General features: G+C 35.0%; 1 protein-coding gene across 2 annotated transcripts in view; it reads right to left on the minus strand.

Moving 5' to 3' along the window:
- The window catches only part of nos1apa (nitric oxide synthase 1 (neuronal) adaptor protein a), a 214,550-nt gene that overhangs the window by 128,415 nt on the left and 65,715 nt on the right, over positions 1 to 20,420 (minus strand). For both annotated transcript variants that reach the window (XM_056460125.1, XM_056460126.1), the window contains exons 3-4: positions 18,459 to 18,551; positions 16,104 to 16,162 (exon numbers count right to left, since the gene is read on the minus strand). In XM_056460125.1, coding sequence (XP_056316100.1) covers positions 16,104 to 16,162; positions 18,459 to 18,551 — 152 coding nt within the window. The remainder of the gene's footprint in view (positions 1 to 16,103; positions 16,163 to 18,458; positions 18,552 to 20,420) is intronic.

Consider the following 20,420-nt stretch of genomic DNA (forward strand, 5'->3'; position numbering starts at 1 on the left):
TATACTGTCCTGAACATCAACTGGATACATTTTTGTTCTTAAAAGGAAATAAAAATTGCATTGACCTCAAACTTTTGAACAGTAAATGGTAAAGTAGAAAACACAAGAAATTAATAATAAAAAAAATGGAAAAAAAACTATTTCAGTAATGTAGAAAAATGCAAATAGCAGAAAACATTGTCTCTCTTTGAACTGAAGTTCTACATTTGCATTGACTTAAACTTCAGTGTCAGTGATCAAAGCTTTCAGAGGCTGTACAGTGCAGGAAACAATTTGGATAATTGAACTTATCAGGGTGTGCTTAAAGCAACACTTCACAGTAATGCCATGTGCTCTGAATGGGAAATTACATAAAATTCACTAGTACATACAAAAGAGTGACGGTAACTATTGCTTAATTACTGCACTTACGCTAAAATCCACCCCCCATAACCTAGTCATCACACCCTTCCCCTGCAGATTCGTATTTAACAGGAGCCCTTTAACAAATGTCCTTTATTGCAAAATTACAGCTTTTAGAGTATAATTACAATATTAAGTTCATGTTCCATTAGGTTATTTTGTAAAGTTACAACTGCATATATCAAAACCAAGTTTTTGATTAGTAAAATGCACCTCTAAGAACTTCATTTCAACTACTTTTAAGGCGATTTCCTCAAATTTATTTATTTATTTTTTGCAGAAGAGCATCTCTGAATGTACAACATATGGAACCTTGAGGCAGATGGGCTACAGCAGCAGAACACCACACCAGGTGCCACTCCTGTCAGCTAAGAACAGGAAACTGAGGCTACAATTCGCACAGACTCAATGCGCAATATCATAAAGCGTGAATCGTCCCGGATTGATTTCTTGAACATGACAATAAGTTCACTGTACTCAAATGGCATCCAAAGTCACCAGGCCTCAATCCAATAGAGCACCTTTGGGATGTGGTGGAACGGGATATTCGCATCATGGATGTGCAGCCAACAAATCTGCAGCAATGTCAATATGGACCAAAATCTCTGAGGAATATTTCCAGTACCTTGTTGAATCTATGCCACGAAGGATTAGGGCAGTTCTGAAGGCAAAAGGGGGTCATGTATTGTAATATATAACTGTGTTTAACAGTTTATTTATTTACTGGGTTGATTTTTTAAGGGAATGACTCATGCATAAAAATAATAAACAAATTGCAAGCAAGAATAGGTAAAACAGACAGTGCTTTTTGGTTTTCCGTAGTCAAAACAGTATTTAGGTACAGAAATGTAAAAAGTAATTTAACACTTTAAGCACTTCATTGTATTAATTCACTTAAAATATTCTTCATTTAAAGTCACAAATAATTTTGTTTTTGCTTGAATGCTTTAAACTCTTGAAATGCCTTTAAAACACTTGCAAATGATAAAATCTTACTCTGCTATGGTTAAACTTTGCAAAAACTTTGCAAAAAGTATTCTCAACTCTTGTTGTGCTGATCAACTATAATCTCTGTCAAATATAAGCTATAAACTTAACCACTTATGTCCTGTGATGTGACTATTGTGGATACACATATTGCGACATCTATGCAGAAACGATATATTCTGCAGCCCTATTTCAAAGCCTCAGATTCCAGATTCTCTACTAGTTGCATCTCAGCCAATTTTTTTTTTATCCTGTCCTACATCACACACCAATAGAAAGCTTATTTATTAAGCTTTTAGATCAGGGGTGACCAACCCTGTTCCTGGAGATCGACCTTCCTGCAGATTTTAGTTGCAACCCATATCAAACACACCTGCCTGTAATTATCAAGTGCTGTTCAGGTCCTAAATAATTGGTTCAGGTTAGTTTAATCAGGGTTGGAGCTGAACTTTGCAGGAATGTCGATCTCCAGAAACAGGGTTGAGCACCACTATTTTAGATGTTGTATAAATCTCAATTTATAACTGTTTTTTGGTCCAAGGTCACACATACATATAAAAAATGTACTGTATTTGAAAAACACTGTAAAATGCTGGGTTCCACACAATTTCATGTTGTCCCAACACAAACTAATTGAGTTAACATAATCGTTTTCAAAAATTTTAGTGGATTGAACATAAAAATTAAGTTTACTCTCCCAAACAAGTAAGAATCGCGTTGTTTTAACTCATTTTAAGTAAGTAGTTTGAACAACCAGCAAAAGTCATTTTTGAGTGTATCATTTCAAATTTGACGCATTAACTCAAAACCACCCTGAATATCAGTCATAATCACTAGCTAAGCAGCCAATTACTCCTCGAAAAATGATCACAAGCAAATGCATTTGGCATCCACATCAAAATCAAGTATAAATGACCTTCTGTATCTGACCTCCAATCACAAACTCTTGAGCAGAAGAAAAACACTGAAATACTGGCTAATCAGGTTAATGCGTGGGTGGCATTAAATTAAGCAAACAATAAAGTGAAACAGCACCACTATAGAAAGACTCATTAAATTAAGAAAAAGAAACAGTCTCTCCTTTATAACGGTAAAACATTCAGGCAGTAGAAATATGGCTTACATGATAAGATTTTCTCGAACACTCACTCAATTATGGTCCACGGCTTCAGCATGAGAATGAGAAGCTAATAAAGCAGGTATTATGAAGGCATGAGATGGCATTTAGAATGAGCTCTTTTGAATTTTCATGCTTCATTTTAGCCGACGCTACAGTGAGTGAATCTGAGGAATAAGCTACTTTGGTGGTCTGCATACTGAAACGGCTCTTTTAAAGAATCAGCCCGATGCAGGCCTCAGTGGGCTGTGAATGCAGACGCAGGATTTGTGGCCGAGTGTGTGTTTCGGGACTGTGCGGGATGTTCCTCAGCTGTTTGTCAAAGTAAAAAATTGGATCAAGAAAAATTGGATCATTCCTCAAGAATAGACCCACAAGACTTCAAAGAAAAAAAGTATCTCATGTGAATTCAAGACTAAAGGGAATAAACAACGGGAGAACTTTCATTTGTACAGTGTCATGATGATGGTTAATTTACGTATTTACATTAAACAGGCATTTTTTAAAAAACAGTCTTAAAATTGGTCTTTGGAATAAATGTTTTGTTGGGATTGTCTCAATGTTTACTTTTTTTTTTTTTTTTGCTGTTATTACAGTTTCTAGGTTGGTGCAATTATTTTCCTTTAACTTGTTTATGTTCACTCAACTTTTGATATTTAAGTTTACTGGCAATTGTTTTGAATTGGCACAACTTAAAAATGTTACAGAAAAAAAAACAATTATAGTTGACTCAACTAAACATTTACTGTATAACTATCAACTTATTTTAAATCAACAGAACTGCTTTATTCACAAAAGTTGAGTAAACAAAAAATGAAATTGGTAGTAAGATACGCGTTGTTGTGCTGGCTGATTTGTTTAACAAATTTGATTATTATAATAATATAGTAATAAAAGTCTTAAACATTATACTTACAATCTGTAAAATGGATTAGAAATAAATATTACCCTTTGAAAAGCTGACAAAAAGCGACAGTTACATCACTTAAGATATGTTTGTTAGTAGGGATGCAACGATTAACCGATTTCACTATTAACTGAGCTTTAATTCGTCACGGTTAATTAATCGTGAAGGCTCCTCAACACCGCATTTCTGCACGGAACAAAACTGCTGCAGCTAAATAAAATTATGCCAACTGTGCGCTAGTTTAAAGTTCCAAGCTTGTACACACAGGCTACAAACAGTTTTTGTAATATAGTTGATCAATATAGTTGATCAAAAGACTGAGGTTCAGCAGTTATTGACTACATTTGTCCTCTTTAAAGGAAAATACTTAGCTAATATAATGCTTGGATTTACATTAGACAAAATACTTTATTTATTTATTCACTGTTCTGTCATTTATTTTCAGTGTAAAATTATTACTTATGTTTAAATGTCAACAACTTTTTTTCATTTATTTTTAAGTCCAAAGAGAAATGGACTATTGTTTATTTTTTATTATTTTTTTTGTGCTGTATTATTTAGTTACTGAGCAGGAATATATAACACTTTAAAGTTTTCGTGTAATTTTTCTAAGCTATTCATGTTTTGAAATTAATAACTGCATAATAATTGTGAAAATCGTGAACCGTGATTATTCCTCAGACTATAATCATACAGCCAAAATCTATAATCGTTGCATCCCTATTTGTTAGACACCATTTTGTGGTAGTTATTTGGTGTTTCGCAAAGAACCACATGAAAATAATCCTTTATTAGTCATTTAGTGTGTCCTGTAGTGTGAAAATGTATTGAAATATGTTTTTGTGGTTTCACAAAAAATCTACACTGTAAAAAGTGAAAACCTAAACAAATTACTTCAGCTCGTTACAACTACGTAAATTAATTAGTTTATTACTGTTTTCAGTAATAAAAAAGTTGGAAAAACTATATTCTTGAAGTTGAAGTAATTTAAGTTTATCTAATGAGGTTTTTTTTGAGTGTAGGCTGAAGCACTTCTAATAAGCCTGTGCTGAATAAAATACATCTAACCCATTTTATCTCAATAAATCTACATAGATTATAATACATAGCAAAACATTGTACTGGTTTTATTAACATCAGCAAACACACTGTGAACTAAAATAAACAAGCAATGAATATAATAACATCAACAAAGTTTATATAACAGCGGATATAAAATATATGATGAAATTTTTCACATTTATTAAATTACAACTAAATATAGCATGCATTTCTAACAGACGCGCAGAAAGCAAACAATGGTTTATGCTTCCTGTGAATTGAGACCTAAATTATACTGAGGGCTGGCTAAATTGTACTCAAAGCAATATATGAAATTCTCGTCTCACAACAAACACTCCCTAGGAATACATAGCAGACAATCAGCCTCAACAACAAATAAAGTTCTGTTTGCTGCATGAGATAAACTGAAATATGCGTATTAATCCAACTCTCCAACACACCAGGAATTATAAACCTGCCATTCGACGGTCCATGCAAGCTTGCAGTGTTTGTTATTCAAACAGCGAATGTAGTTCAGATGAGCCAGATTCAAAGGCTTATTTACAATTAAGATGTGTGGCCTGATTCAAATGCTTGTCTCCTCTTTCAGAGAGCGATCAGCCGCACACACTATATGTGTATGGATTAAGTGAACGTTTCAAGGCAGGAGACTCATAAACACATTGATCACAGCCTGTAGACACAAAAACCAGCCCTTATTATTTATTATCTTGAGATTGCAGGCTTTTTGCTTACTATATACTGTAATGTATTCCTCCTCTTGCAATGACAGGAGAATTTCATTAGCTATGCTATCACGGTAAACTGTATTATCACACCTAAGTTGCAAAAAAAGTGCTTTCACAGCTATAATACAAAAAATACTTAGTGTTTTGCTTATTCATGTTCAGAGTAAATACATGTTTCAACCAAATTAAATTGCAAAACGATTATAAAGTACAATAGTTTCACATTAAAGACTCATTAATTAATATAGTTATTGGATTAAAAGAAACAGTGAGAAAAAAAAATTGTTACCATGTTAATATTAGTTTAAAAAAATACAACTGAATTTCATAAGTAATTAACTCCAAAAAAATAAAAAAATAGTGATTTGTAATCAGATTAAGGCTACAATTTTAATGCTTTATTAGTAGTTAACTACGTTAGTAGAGATAAATGTTTTTGTAGTTTTCATCGTGAATTTAGCTGAATTAACTGATGTTAACTATGTTGGAGCCTTATTGTACAGTGTTAATGTACTATAATCCTACACTGTAAAACCCAAAAAGTTAAGGTAACTCAAACCATTTGAGAAAACAGATTGCAACAAACCATTCAAGTTCAAAAACTAATCCAAATGACTACTGTAAACCTAATCCATTTGAGTAAATGAAGCAATTTGAGCACAGTAAAACCCAATAAATGAAGAGAACTCAAACCAACTGAGTACTGTAAAACTCAATAAATTAAGTCAAGTCAAACCATAAGGAAACCGATTGCAACAAACTATTTGAGTTAAAAAAAAACGAATCAATACGAGTACTGTGAACTTACTCCATTTAAATTGAAGTAATGAGGTATTTAATTTACTCATTACCTTCAACACTGAGTTCAAAACTCTTTTCAAATGAGTAGAAATAACTTTCAGTAAATTTTGAGTTAACTACACTCATTTCATTTGATAAAGTTGACTGTTGGGTTTTACAGTGTACAAAAACTCAAAGAATATTTAATCAACACTTCATGTAGCCCAAATTAACATTTGAAAATGTTACACTGCAAACTACAAAACTAACCAATTAAGTCTTTAAGCACCAGGCATGGTTCCGAACATGGGATTGGTTATTTTAGATTTTACTGAAGGAAATGCGAGGATCATAAGCAGTGATCCAACAGACCATGGGCTCTATTTTAATGATCTAAGTGCAAAATCTAAAGTAGATGGTGCAAAAGCACTAAAAGCATTTCTGAATCCATCTTTGCTATTTTAAGGCCAAAAACAGTCTGTGTGCCTGGCGCATGGTCTAAAAGAGTTGTCCTTATTCTCGTAATTAGTTATAGGTGTGTTTGGACATAACGTGCACTAAAACAATTAGAGTCTCATCTACCATTCCCTTTAAGAGTCAGTTTTTATTACACAATGCTGTGTTCGTTTTACATGAGCCTCTTCTATTCAAGCTTGGATTCGAGAAACCGTCGTGGATGTGCTCCACCGAAGACATCCTTTGCTTATTTAATTTTGTATGTTAAGCGCAAAGATTTGGTACTATAACAATGAAATGTGGTCAAAACGTTAGATCCAAACACACATCCTATTCATATGACCCATTTGGTTATGCATACATTTCTAAAACCAAAAGGTGGGCAAATCTAAACAACAAATGCTAAAAACAGATATAAATATGCAAATAATAAATAATACTACAAATACCAATATTAACCAAATGCAAACGCCAATCTTCCTATGCCTCTGGTAAAGAAGGCACAGGAGACGGTACCATTTATTTTTAATATTCATGTAGAATTTTTTTTTTAACATTTAAATTTCTTCATATTTCATATTTAAAGATATTTGTGTACTGCTTTACATCCCAGTATGTGTATTAAGCAATGAGTATGTGTGTTTTGGAGCCCCATAGGAAAAAAACACTGACATGCTCTTTAAAAAAACAAATAAAAACCTTGCACCACTGAATTTAGAGAAGCTTTTAATTTAGTCAATGGTGCAGTCTACTTCAAATGCCTCAAAACAGCAACGTGCTAACCATGCGCCTTAACACACCTATACTTCTCAAACCAGCATGCACATGGAAGCAGAAATGAACGCATTTGCTATATTTAAACTTACAAAGATAAAAAAAAAAAGATTTCTGTGCTGGCTGAAACTGATAAAAAAATAAAACACGTTCGTCATGCTTGTTGCCGCATTGCGCCAGGCATATAATAGGTTCCAATGTTTTTACAATATATGACAGCAATCTGCAGTATGAGATCACATGCATGCCAATTTTGAAAAACTTGCATAAACATAAATACACCAGTACGTATCTGAGGTATCCATCAGGTTGGGGTTAATTTAATCATGGAGTCATGTATTCTCAGGATTCTCCAGGACTAATGGGAGTGTATTCATAAAACACCACTAATGGCTAGAGTCTCCTCAATGCACAAACAAACACGAACAAGCGCACCCGTGCTTACATGTATACCCTTGAGCAAGGATGATGGAGAAAGCTTTTCATATTGTAAGGGGGTGCTGTGCTCTCGTGTTTCCTGTGAGATGAAGCAATCTGGGGAACTGTGCTGATTTAGATGTTGGCTACTGCTTTGGAGCAATCCCAGCACTGTGGTCCAGGAAAGATGAAGTGTTGATGAACAGAATTATTGCATGGCTTAATATTCAAGGCTGAATTTTAATATTTGAACAGTACAACAACGTTCAGTGGTTACAAACAGAAGTACTTGTTGTTTGGTTTGAGCATCAAAATCAAGGACTGCAAATAAAAAATAGAATTTAGAAACAGATTGCAAGTGCTAGACTAAAATTCCAATGTAATATATATATATATATATATATATATATATAATAAAAAACTATAATAATAATAATAATAAATGAGAATAATAAAATAAAAATAAGGAAATGTACTTAAGACAATTATTTATGGAGGTACAATAATGTATAAAAAACAAGCTAAACACTCACAATTTTGAAGGTGCCATATAGTACATTAATTCAATAAGTTAAATTATTCTCTGATATCTACATAGTAGGTATGTGGCTTAGGCAAGTTAAAAAAATCTTCTGAAATGATTTTATATGCTCATTTATTTCCAATAAAATATGCCTAGTATCAGAAGTTCCATATTGACCATATTTGGAAGGGTTGTGAATATGAATGAGTTATGCTCAAAACACATCTATAACTCCTTAAGGGAATAAGCACAGCCCTGTTGTACCATGTGCCGTGGCGCATATCTAATTTTTCCATCCTTAAAATAGCCAAAGTGGATTCAGACACACCCTTAATGCTTTTGCGCCATGTGCTTTAGACTTTGCGCCTAGATCTTTAAAATAGAGCTCATAATGTCAAAGAAAACACAGCCAGTAATTAATATCAGCCTCTGCATAAACAGATGACAATTAATAAATATCTGAGCTGAGTGATTGACACGATTGCTAAATGTGCATTGTTTACTATGTACACGCCTATGCAGAGTTCAGACTGCATGATTTTAGCCCCGATGTTGACTCGCTGACAGGTTTTGAGAAATCGCCAACAAATGCCTGAAATCACAGGCAAATCGGTGCTCGTTCACACAAGTAACAAATCACACATTATAAACTATCAAAGAGGCAATTCGAGACAATCACAGATGAGTCGCCGATGCCCGTGAGACATTTGGCATGCTAAATATCTGGAGCTGTCGGCGAATCAAATCATGCCGTGTGAAATGTGTACTGATTAAAAATAGCATTGACGATCACCTACAGCCAATGAGAGTGCAGCATCCACTAGTGTAGGTATCTGCAGGCCAGCGGGAGGTTGTGGGAGAAGTTAAAAGTGCTCATTTTCAGTTTATTTGGACCCAAGAAATGGAGGAAAAACTAGTGGAAATTAGTCAGGAGCACCCGTGTCTGTTTGACGCGTCATCAGAGCAGTATCGCAACCGGGTCAAAAAAGAATAAATTTGAGGAGAAATTGCTAATTCACTTCAAACCCAGGTGAGCAAATATGTACATTTTCTACCCCATTAAAGGCTTCTTTTTTAGTATGTGGTTAATAACAAAAGATTTACTATGTGTTTTTGGTTGTGAGACATAGTTTGGACAAAGTTGTCAGGGATTCTTCCTTTTGTAAAGTCATGCAGTGTGAACCCCCCTGTCGCTGATCCATCTTGCAGTGTAAACAAAGCAGCGACAAAACGCTAACCCAGATAGTCATGTAGTGTAAAAACATCTGTGTCACGACTACTTTGAAAATCATGCAGTCTGAACTCGGCATATACTTTCACACTGCAAGGCTTAGTGCTCAAATCAGATTTTTTCTCAGATCAGATTTTATGCATAGCTGTTCACATTAGTGTTATTAATGTGGCCAATATCAGATCTGCTTTGTGAACAGATCATGGTCCTTTACTGACCCGTATGCACAAAAGTGCAGTTGTGGAATGCACAAAATGTCTAATTATGTTGTTGTTACCTTGTCAGATTCTGATTAATGATTATTGCCCTTTTCACAGACAACCATGGTGCATTTTATGAACTGTAAAGGGTGGTCCTGCTACTACTAATGTGTATTTTGGCATTTGAAACCTAAAATAAGTCACTTGTGATAGAAAACACTGATCATTTATGATTTATGACAACCATAAATCTGAGTCTTTCTGTCAACCGGTGTAGTGAACTCATCAAGGGTTTATGAGCAGCTGAAGACTGAACTGTAAAGGCGGAACTGGTTTATCTGTTTCCAGAGTTATTTTATTTTACTCAGTTATAAACAACAGGCACGTGCAAAAGGTTTTTTTTGGGGGGGCACGTGCAAAAGGGGGGCTTGAGAACCTGCCCTTTTTTCTCTCTGAGAGAAAATTCATCCTTAAAATAAAAGTGCCCTTCCTTTGCGCATGGATCCCCTATCTGCAACACCTCCCAAAGCTCTTCGGCTTTGTGATCAATTCTTGCCTCAATTGTTAACCAGATTGGTTAATAAGCACCAGTTTTGCCTTCTTTTTTTTTTCAAAATGAACAACCAACTTTCTGTGGTAAAGTAATTGCCATGTGTGCCGTTCTATATGCTGCTGAGGAGTAGATGATGTTTGCAGCACAAAATGATGACGTATGAGGATCAAATATTATGTAAAAGTCACATGAAATTCTACATAACTGTTCACACTGTGGTCGCATTGCAAAACATCAGATCTGTGTCTGATTTAATACTGAAAGTGGCACAAATCAGAACTGAAAAGATCAGATTCCATGCGGTTTGAGCTGTTCACTGTCATTACCTGAGTCACATGTGGGCAAAAAATCTGATTCAGGCCACATTTGCCTTCAGTTTGAACATAGTCTTACATTCAGTAATATACACGTGTTTATTGAAACATACACCTCAAATTTCATGATAAACACAATAAATATCTATATAATTTTGTTTGCACAAGTGTTAAAATGCTTTACTGCTAAATGCTAAAACATTTACTGTTTAAACATAAAAACCCTCAACTACAAAAAATACAAAAGTTCAAAATTCATATAGTGTTATATTGATACAGTGCTCAGCATAATTGAGTACACCCCATTTTGAAAATGAATATATTCATCCATTTCTCAGTGAATATAGGCAACGTATTCTGGTGCATTTAAACAAAACAGATTTATTAAACAGATATATTTATTAAAATAATATTTTAGTCATACAACATATTTAGAAATTGAAAGATAATACAATTAAATTCAAGCAAAATATTGCAAAGAAAATTACAACCTACAAACTAAATTATGACTACATTTTTCCACTTTTTTTTTGCTTCTATTGAGTTTTCCTCTTTTTTAAATTTATAATTAATATTTTTCTAACATATAAATTTGGCTGTGCTAGTTTTCAGACCATTATAGTAAGTTATTTTGTTAGATAAGCTCCAGATTTGGATTCAGTACTGACTAATCTAACGTATATGCACAAATATAATATTGTCTAACTTCCTATTAAAAATATGAATTTAAAAGAGATATTTGTGAGGGGTGTACTTATACTGTATATCCTGAGCACTGTAGCTTTGATCATTAACAAGCAGCTATAAAAGAAAACAAATCATTATTTCGCCAACTGCTCTCACGGCTCTGTATATCCTTTTTTTCAGACACACAAACCGACCGTGGTTCACTGAATGCCCTTGAGCCTCAGAGATCAACTGAATCCGAGATAAAATACCAGTATTCCAGGTGGCTGTGGGATTGTGAACACAAGCAAACACTGTATCGCAGCCATCAGGTCATGGCCATGAAGCCATTTAGAGCTTTATAACATGGTGCCTGTCATCCTTTTACTTTAAGTCTCAGAAGACAGTCTTGCGGTTAGCATTGCTAGTAGTTTTAGTGACAATGCAGTTGTTCCCTGCCAGCTCTGGATCACCCTGATGCTTAGTACCAGCCATAAGTGCAAGAGAAGATTAATACTGATGACATAGTGTGCTAGTACTCTCATTTTTCATTAAGTCTGTCAGCGAGTGGTAAATTGGGTCCTGCATCCTCCTTAGAAAAGCTTAGAGAGGAACACAGTCGGCGGCTGCGTTTCAAACGACTGGGAGGTAAGAATGACCTTGTCTGCAGTCTCAGCTGTATGACAGTCACCACAAGGGTTCAGACCACTGCCTTTTTTTTTTGGCTAATCCTGAGATTTGAACTCTAACCACAACATCTCATTATACAGGGTTTGACAGACACAGTCGGCAAACACAAAGAACACTTCACAATTCACTTCACAATTCACTTCTATTCTCCTGAAATGCTTCAGAATATATTATTAAAGCTGTATTTAATATGCTGCAGTACAAAGAGTAAATTGTGCAATGTACATTGATTTTTCAATCAGAAAAAAGAAACACTGGATGCCCTAATCTGCATAATCAAAAGATTAGTCTGAGTGTTAATTGAGCCTCCTACTGTCTAATTACTTAAATGAAATGGAGTGCAATTAAATCTCTCTCTCATTTATTCAATTGTTCTGTTTTGTGACTGGAGGGTTTGCTCGATTTATGAAGCAGAATTACATAACGTATGCGGATCTAACCATGCACGCCTTTGATTTTTTTTTAGCTTCATTTGAAGTGTAGCACAATGGATGAGGATGTGTGGCAGCTTTTATGGTTGATAGTTACAAGAACTCAGACATAAGAACTTACCATCACTCCCTTTTCTCCAAAAAAAGTATTCTTCTTGGATCATTTTCCTAACTGCATTCATACAGTCAACAAGGAACTCTTAAGTTGGCCAACAAATCTAATCAAGCACTCCCTTCAAAAACCTCAAAAAACTTTTAAACGGCACAGCAATAACGAGGAGTGATTTAACTTATGATAATCTGTAGTGCATACATATTCTTCAGGCTAAGAAAAGAACTCACCATGGACAAAAAGGCAACAGTAAATTCTGCCAATATCAGCTTTCTGAACGTGTAGCTGTTGTTACACTTTAAAATACTGTGCTGTTGTTTGGTATGACATGGGTTTGTCTAATTAGGGTACACTTAGAATATTTCACTGTAGTTTATTTTAGGATATGTATATGTTGATATTTTATGATTGATGGATAAATTCTTAGATTTTAAGAACGCTTTGCAATTCTCTCTAAAATCAACTCTAAGCTTAGTTTTAAACAGCAGATGGTGTTCTATAGGCTAGTTTTTAATATTTACACTCTTAGTGAGCACGAAGAAGAGCAATGGTGTTTTCGGTCATGTACTGCAAGTTGTCAAATGTACTTGCAACTTGCACTTATTCCTCTGGATTTCAATAAACAGTTCACTATGAACACTCTTGTTATTCACTAAAGACATTTTCATTAAATCATTACCTTTATTAATGACTGTTTTACCTTTAAGTGGTATGTGCAAGAATTGGCAGCGTGTGGCTTTTTGAAAACCTCAGAATCGGTTTAAGAGATAATTGCAATGCATTTAGAAGAATTCAGAATTAATGCAGAACACTTTCTTGTTCTGCAAAGCATCAATTTATTGTCCCAGCCACAAGTTCCTTAAGCTAATAACCCTATTAATAAGAATTAGATTGAGTACAGCTCATTTTTGGGTGCCTTTTGAGGACCTGATCATGTTTTAGTACCACCATGGATGAGGTGGGCAGGACAGTGGCGCAGTGGGTAGCACGATCACCTCACAGCAAGAAGGTCGCTGGTTTGAGCCCCGGCTGGGTCAGTTGGCATTTCTGTGTGGAGTTTGCATGTTCTCCCCATGTTTGCGTGGGTTTTCCCCACAGTCCAAAGACATGCAGCATAGGTGAATTGAATAAGCTAAATTGACCGTAGTGTGTCTGTGTGAATGCAGGAGTGTATGGGTGTTTCCCAGTGTTGGGTTGCAGCTGGAAGGACATCCGCTGCGTAAAACATATGCTGGATAAGTTGGCAGTTCATTCTGCTGTGACGACCCCTGATTAATTAAGGGACTAAGCTGAAAAGAAAATGAATGAATGAATGAATGGATGAGGTAGCAAACAAGCTACACCATTATCAAACTTAACATACACACACTGCTAATTATTGATTGTTCAGAGAAAGTATATAATGCTCATAGTACATCCATCTGTAAATATCACCATAGTTTTTCTATAACTGCACTTTATAACTTATACCTGTATCCTGCACTTGCTGCTATTGCACTGCTGGTTAGACCTAAACTGCATTTCGTTGCATTGTACTTGTACATGTGTAATGACAATAAAGTTGAATCTAAACTAATCTAATCTAAAACAGTCACTACCAGCATCAAACACGGCTAAAAACCTTTTTTTATACCACCACAAGAAAAGGACATGTAAAATGCCAGCATCTTGGTCAGCAGAATAGGTGCAGATGTTCTCAAGTATAGAGATAATCACACCCCCTTTAAACAGTACTAAACTGCTGTGGAAATGCAAAACAAGAAAAACAAAACTGATCTGAGGTGAGCAGAGCAGGGCCAAAATGTTCTGTGTGGTGAAAAAACTGGCTAAAATTCTTAGCAGTTGCTGAAGTGTGAACAAACCAAAAAGTTGGTTATGCACTATAATAGCACTAAGTAAAAAACTGTGCAAAATCTGCGGCAGGTCTCATCATGTCATGTGGAGAAATAATGGGGATAACAAGAAGATGCAATTTGACTGAGGTTTCTGCAATCCAGTTAGATTTCAGTGGAGAGTTATATACTGAAAACAAAACTCAAATCGGTCTACATTTACACAGCAGGGAAATAGGTTTTCTGTTCTACCTGTAGTGTTAAAACAATTATATTTACACAGATGTTAGTCAAGAAAAAGCATGACAAGGATATTTGTTAACTCAAGTAACTTGATGGGTTATTTTCTTCATTCTGTCCAGATTTAAGACAGTAAACTCTGTCAGACTATGGAATTAAAGAAAATACTGTTGTAAATGCTCACAGAATAGGCAAGGATGCATGGCTCAAGGTGGTACTGTTCAACTAAGATTGCCCATTTCTACCTGTGATTATTATCATTAAAGGGGGCATATTTTGCCCCTTTTTACAAGATGTAAAATAAGTCTCTGATGTCCCTTAAGCGTGTATGTGAAGTTTCAGTTCAAAATACCCCCCCAAAATTTTTTTACTCTTTGAAACTGCCCCCTTTTAGACTTTTAGGCTTTTTAATTGTGGCATTTTGGTGAATGTCACTTTAAATTCAAATGAGATTGTACTCCCAGCACTCTTTCCAAAAGAGAATGGAGCTTAAAATGCCTATGTGTCAGCATAGTGGCAGACTCAAAAACAAGACTAGCATCCCATGCTAATGAGGGAGAGATTGGCTGTTTCTCAATATGTGCTCTTCAGCGTTCTTGCGCCCTTGTGTTCTTGTGTGGCGTCATCATCAGCTACACTACACATTAGTTCCTAAACTCAAGCCCGCAGGATGCGTGAAAGTTCCCGGATGTGTTCTTGATATCTAAGATGCATCGATGCAGACTTGAGTGCAAAACTCGCTTGAGAAGTCCCAGATGTCATTGTGGCTGAATAAAGGAGGTGGGAAGCACAGAATTTAATATAGATTTCTTATTAAAATTCCAAGATATAACTTATTTATCTCAGGAGTTTCCCTAAATGAGATGGTGAAAGTAAACATTTGCTGAAATTCGTATTAAAATCTGTTTTATTTGTATTGTGCAACACATTTTTTAAGGTCTTGTGAAAAGGGGTAAACGATAAATCACTGTGTGAATGCTGTAATGTTTCAATAATTTTCCATTAAAAACACGAGAATGTCATGGCACCATCAGGAAGAAGCAGGGAAGAACGCAGCATCTCTTATCTCAGAGGACGCATTCTCTAGTCTTGCGGTCTCCCGAGATTGTTCTTCCAAGGTAACTTGGCAAAACCGGTCTCCACAAGAACACGAGTCCATTCTCTGCGTTCTTGGAATTGAGAAACAGCCATTGTCAACAATGGGTGGGACTTTCTCACTCTAAAGTATTTCTACAGACTTTTTTATCAAGTGTGATTATAATAAATTTTTTGTGTGATTATAATACATTTTTAGAAGTAGAAGCTGGTCATATTCGCATACTGTTTCCACACAAATGTGTTTAAACCCCTTATAAAAGTGATATTGCATAATGGGTCCCTTTCAAAGCTAAAAGAGAGTCGCTACAGTTTCCCCATTCATTTAGACATACTGTAACTTGATCATACCAGACGACCTAAGAGTCACGACAGCCAATAAAATGACAGTCAATCTTCATTCTTAAGTGACTGATGTTATATTCAGGTACACAGTTTATGGACAAACAAGACAATCGTTTTACTCTCCTTGTCCACTAAACGCCTCCCATCGAGCACTGACAAACAGCATTACTCATTCACTCTCAGAACGCATAGACATAACCATTTCACTTAAAATAAAGAGATATTTCATGAAGCTCTTCACCTGTATATTGGGTCTTGCATCACCATCATCTTGCTTTCATCCCAGGTCCATTCTTTTTTCTGCAGGAAATGAAAGTGATCATTTCAGTTCACGACAAGCTAGGCTTTAATATATGATAATATATCCCAGGCAGAAGCTCGCTCTATCAATTTTCTCATTTAAGTTCCAGCTCCAAATTAAACCAAGAGATAAAGCACCTGTGTAAATCAATAATTTATGTTTAAATGAACATCTCAGGGTAACTTAAGATGCAGAAATTGCAGGCACTGACTGTACCCATTAACTTTGAGGCAAGGGTCTTGCTAGAGGACAAAAGCATCCTGGAAAACAGCTTAAGGAAAGGTGTCTCGCCAAAGGGTGAATACGATTTTTTTCTCAATTGACCTCAAAAACCCCATGTTAAAACCCTCAGACTTCAAGCTTAACGCTGGCTACCATGATCCCCATCAAAATAATAACCTGCAGCTATTGTTACTGAAAATGAGGCATCTACGCTGTTCACCCACAGCAACTTGACACTGATTCAAGTTTCCTCTACAGATGTTACAAAATGCATTCATAGTAGAAATTAACACTTACACTGAATCAATTTACAGCTTGACAATTTATAGCAGAGAATATTCATTCATAAAAGCCAATTAAAGATCTTAAAAAGATTTACTGGTGCCTAAAATAGGAAAATGTTGAGTTCATGCTGCAATTCATTGGGCTTTGTGTATTTAAAATTACATATTAATAAGTAACATAACAATAATTATTATTTTTAAGCATTCCACCCACACACACAATTTATAAGTATAAATAATTACTAAATAATTATACATTTCAGCAAACATTTGTGTTGCTGATGCAGGTAATTCTTACTTTAAAAAATAACACAGTAATTATTAAAAAAAAAAAATAACACAGTAAATAAATTAATGAAAAAGATTATATATATATATATATATATATATATATATATATATATATATATATATATATATATATATATATATATATATATTAGGCACTTTATTAGGTACACCTTACTAGTACCGGGTTGGAACCGCTTTTGCCTTCAGAATTGCCTTAATCCTTCGTGGCATAGATTCAACAAGGTACTGGAAATATTCCTCAGAGATTTTGGTCCTTATTGACATGATAGCATCACGCAGTTGCTGCAGATTTGTCAGTTGCACATCCATGATGCGAATCTCCGTTCCACCACATCCCAAAGGTGCTCTATTGGATTGAGTTCTGGTGACTGTGGAGGCCATTAGAGTGCAGTGAACTCATTGTTATGTTCAAGAAACCAGTCTGAGATGATTTGCACTTCAAGGTGAGTTATACTGCTGGAAGTAGCCATCAGAATATGGGTACACTGTGGTCATAAATGGATAGACATGGTCAGCTATAATACTTAGATATTGTTGACATAATGCTCGATTGGTACTAATGGGCCCAAAGTGTGTAAAAACATCCCCCACACCATTACATCACCACAACCAGCTTAAAACGTAGATACAAGGCTGGATGGATCTATTCTTTCAGGTTGTTGATGCCAAATTATGACCCTACCATCCAAATGTCAGAGTTACTGTTGCCTTTCTATCAGCTGGAACCAGTCTGGCCATTCTCCTCTGACCTCTGGCATGAACAAGGCATTTGCGCCAACAGAACTGTCACAAAGGTATTTTCTCTTTGTCGTACTATTTTATGTAAACCTTAGAGATGGTTGTGCGTGAAAATCCCAGTAGATCAGCAGTTTCTGAAATACTTAGATCAGCCCGTCTGCCACCAACAACGATGCCAAGTTCAACGTCACTTAAATCACCTTTCTTCCCTATTCTGATGCTTGGTTAGAGCTGCAGCAGATCGTCTTGACCATGTCTTCATGCCTAAATGCATTGAGTTGCTGCCATGTGATTGGCTGATTAGAAATTTGCGTTAACGAGAAGTTGGACAGGTGTACCTAATAAAGTGGCCGGTGAGTGTACATATGTATAACAAATATCTAAAAAAATAAAAAAATAAAAGAAATTATGAATTAATTAATGAATGAAAATAAATACATGAAAACATTTTTTATTTATGAACAAAAATGGTACTATCCAAATAATAAAAAAATAAACAAATGAAAATGAACAATTTACATACTATAATGGTTAAAATAATAAATAAATAAATAAATAAATAATGTAAAAAAATATGAACAATTATATTAATAATAAGTATATAGGTAAATTATATTAAAAAAAATCACATGAAAATATAAATAGATAAAAATCAATGAACAAATAACTATAGATTTAATTTCTAAATGAACAAAATACACAAATTAAAACAAGAATTAACAAACGAGTGAAAGCTTACCTTTTTCTTTTTCCGCAGGGCTACTTTTACCCCGTCCACAGACACGATGATGTTGACTTTCTTCTTTTTGATATTCTTCACCTTAAATTCATACTGTAAAAACGAGAGAAGATATAGAGATCAGTATAGGAGGAAATATCAATATGCAGCAATTATTTCTCCACCCTTTCAGGACACCCAAGGATACTTCTATTAATTAAATTCAATCCGACACCCCGTTTAAACCGAAATCACACGCTCCGTCCTCTGCAAACGTCAATAACTTCACCCCCGTTTTATTGGCATTTATGGCCTTGCACAGAACCAGCTCAAATGCATTACCGTTTCAACAACCCGAAATGCAAGATTGGAGCTTTTAAACGAACCAAGAGCTTATCAACTTTGTGGAAATCGGAAAGAGAACAGCAAAGCCCTTGAAGTGCATCCGGGTAAAATGGAAGTTCTCCAATAAATGGGTTTCTCTACAGCTCCAAAAAGTTAACTTTGAGATTTTGTTTTGCTATTCAGAGAGGCATGAGACTGCTTAGAGATGTATGGATGTAGCTGCCGGTACAAACAACTGTGAGCAAACACTCTTACACAAGTAAACAAGAGTCTCCGCAGGGACAGAATGAAGAGCAGCGTGTCCTCATTTATCATTCCTACGCATGAACGACATGCAAGTTTATATGGATACACTGCAATATTGTTTCAAGGTAGATTAAGGTGGTTTAAATTGTAATTCAACCATTATGTCATCATTTACTAGTTCCAAACCTGTATGACTTTTGATTTTCCTGCTGAACACAAAGAAGATATTTTGAAGAATGTTGGAAACTGGTCACCTCTGACTTGCATTATTTTCTCAGGATGGAAGACAGTGGATACTGGTTCCAAAATATCATTCGGGAACTCAAAAAGGGTTAGAATCGCTTAATGGTGAAGTTTGAATGGTGACAACCAGTTAAAGTCAAAATTATTAGACCACTTTTGTTTCAAATATTTTCCAAATGATGTTTAACAGAGCAAGGAATTTTTCACAATATTTCCAATAATATTTTTTCTACTTGATAAAGTCTTATTCGTTTTATTTCAGCTGAAATAAAAGCAGTTTTTTTTTTTTTTATTTTAAGGTCAATATTAATTGCCCCGTAAGCATTTTTTTCTTTGATTGTTTATAGAACAAACCATTTACCAGTTATTAAAACTATTAAGTTTAGATGTGTTCCATTAAACAGAAATTGGGGGAAAAATATACATGGGTGCTAACAATTTAGGGCGGCTAATGATTTTTAATAAGACTTCACCTATACATTTCATTTTTAAAAGATCTATCCCTTTAAGAGGATTGGAAAAGTTTATTTTAAAGTTTTACTACATATAAGTCGAGCCTGTATCCTTCAAAGCAACTTGGTAAAATCTTTCACGCTGTCAAAAAATGAGAGCAACTCTGCATCTCGCATGTTCACAAGCTAATGTTAGATAATGAGAAGAAATACTGACTTTTATGTGTCTTCCAGCTTTTAGACATGCATTGAAAAGAAAAAGTGAATATTATGGCTCATTTGTGGGCTGTTTGATAAACCTAATTGGCCGGCCCAAATTATGGATCACAAAGATGCAAAAATGGGTGTAATACTAAACAATATAATTATGGATTACATTTAAAATAAACCATAAGATAATTATAATAAATACTAAATTTTTAGGGGCTGCACGGTGGCGAAGTGGGTAGCACATTCGTCTCACAGCAAGAAGGTTGCTGGTTCAAGCCCGGGCTAGGTCAGTGGGCATTTCTGCGTTAATAGTTGGTGTAACTGAATTGTGTTATTATTAATTTATTCATACAATTAATTATTATACTTGTGTTATTTCTACTCATTTTCAGGCGCTTGGAAGCCTTGAGAGAAAAAAAAAGTACTTAGCACCAATTATGTAAAAACATTTTCATTTGAATTACCTTGTAAATAAATCTTGCCTGGA

The sequence above is a fragment of the Danio aesculapii genome, chromosome 6 (genome assembly GCF_903798145.1).
Source record: "Danio aesculapii chromosome 6, fDanAes4.1, whole genome shotgun sequence".
In the NCBI taxonomy this organism is placed as follows: Eukaryota; Metazoa; Chordata; class Actinopteri; order Cypriniformes; family Danionidae; genus Danio; species Danio aesculapii.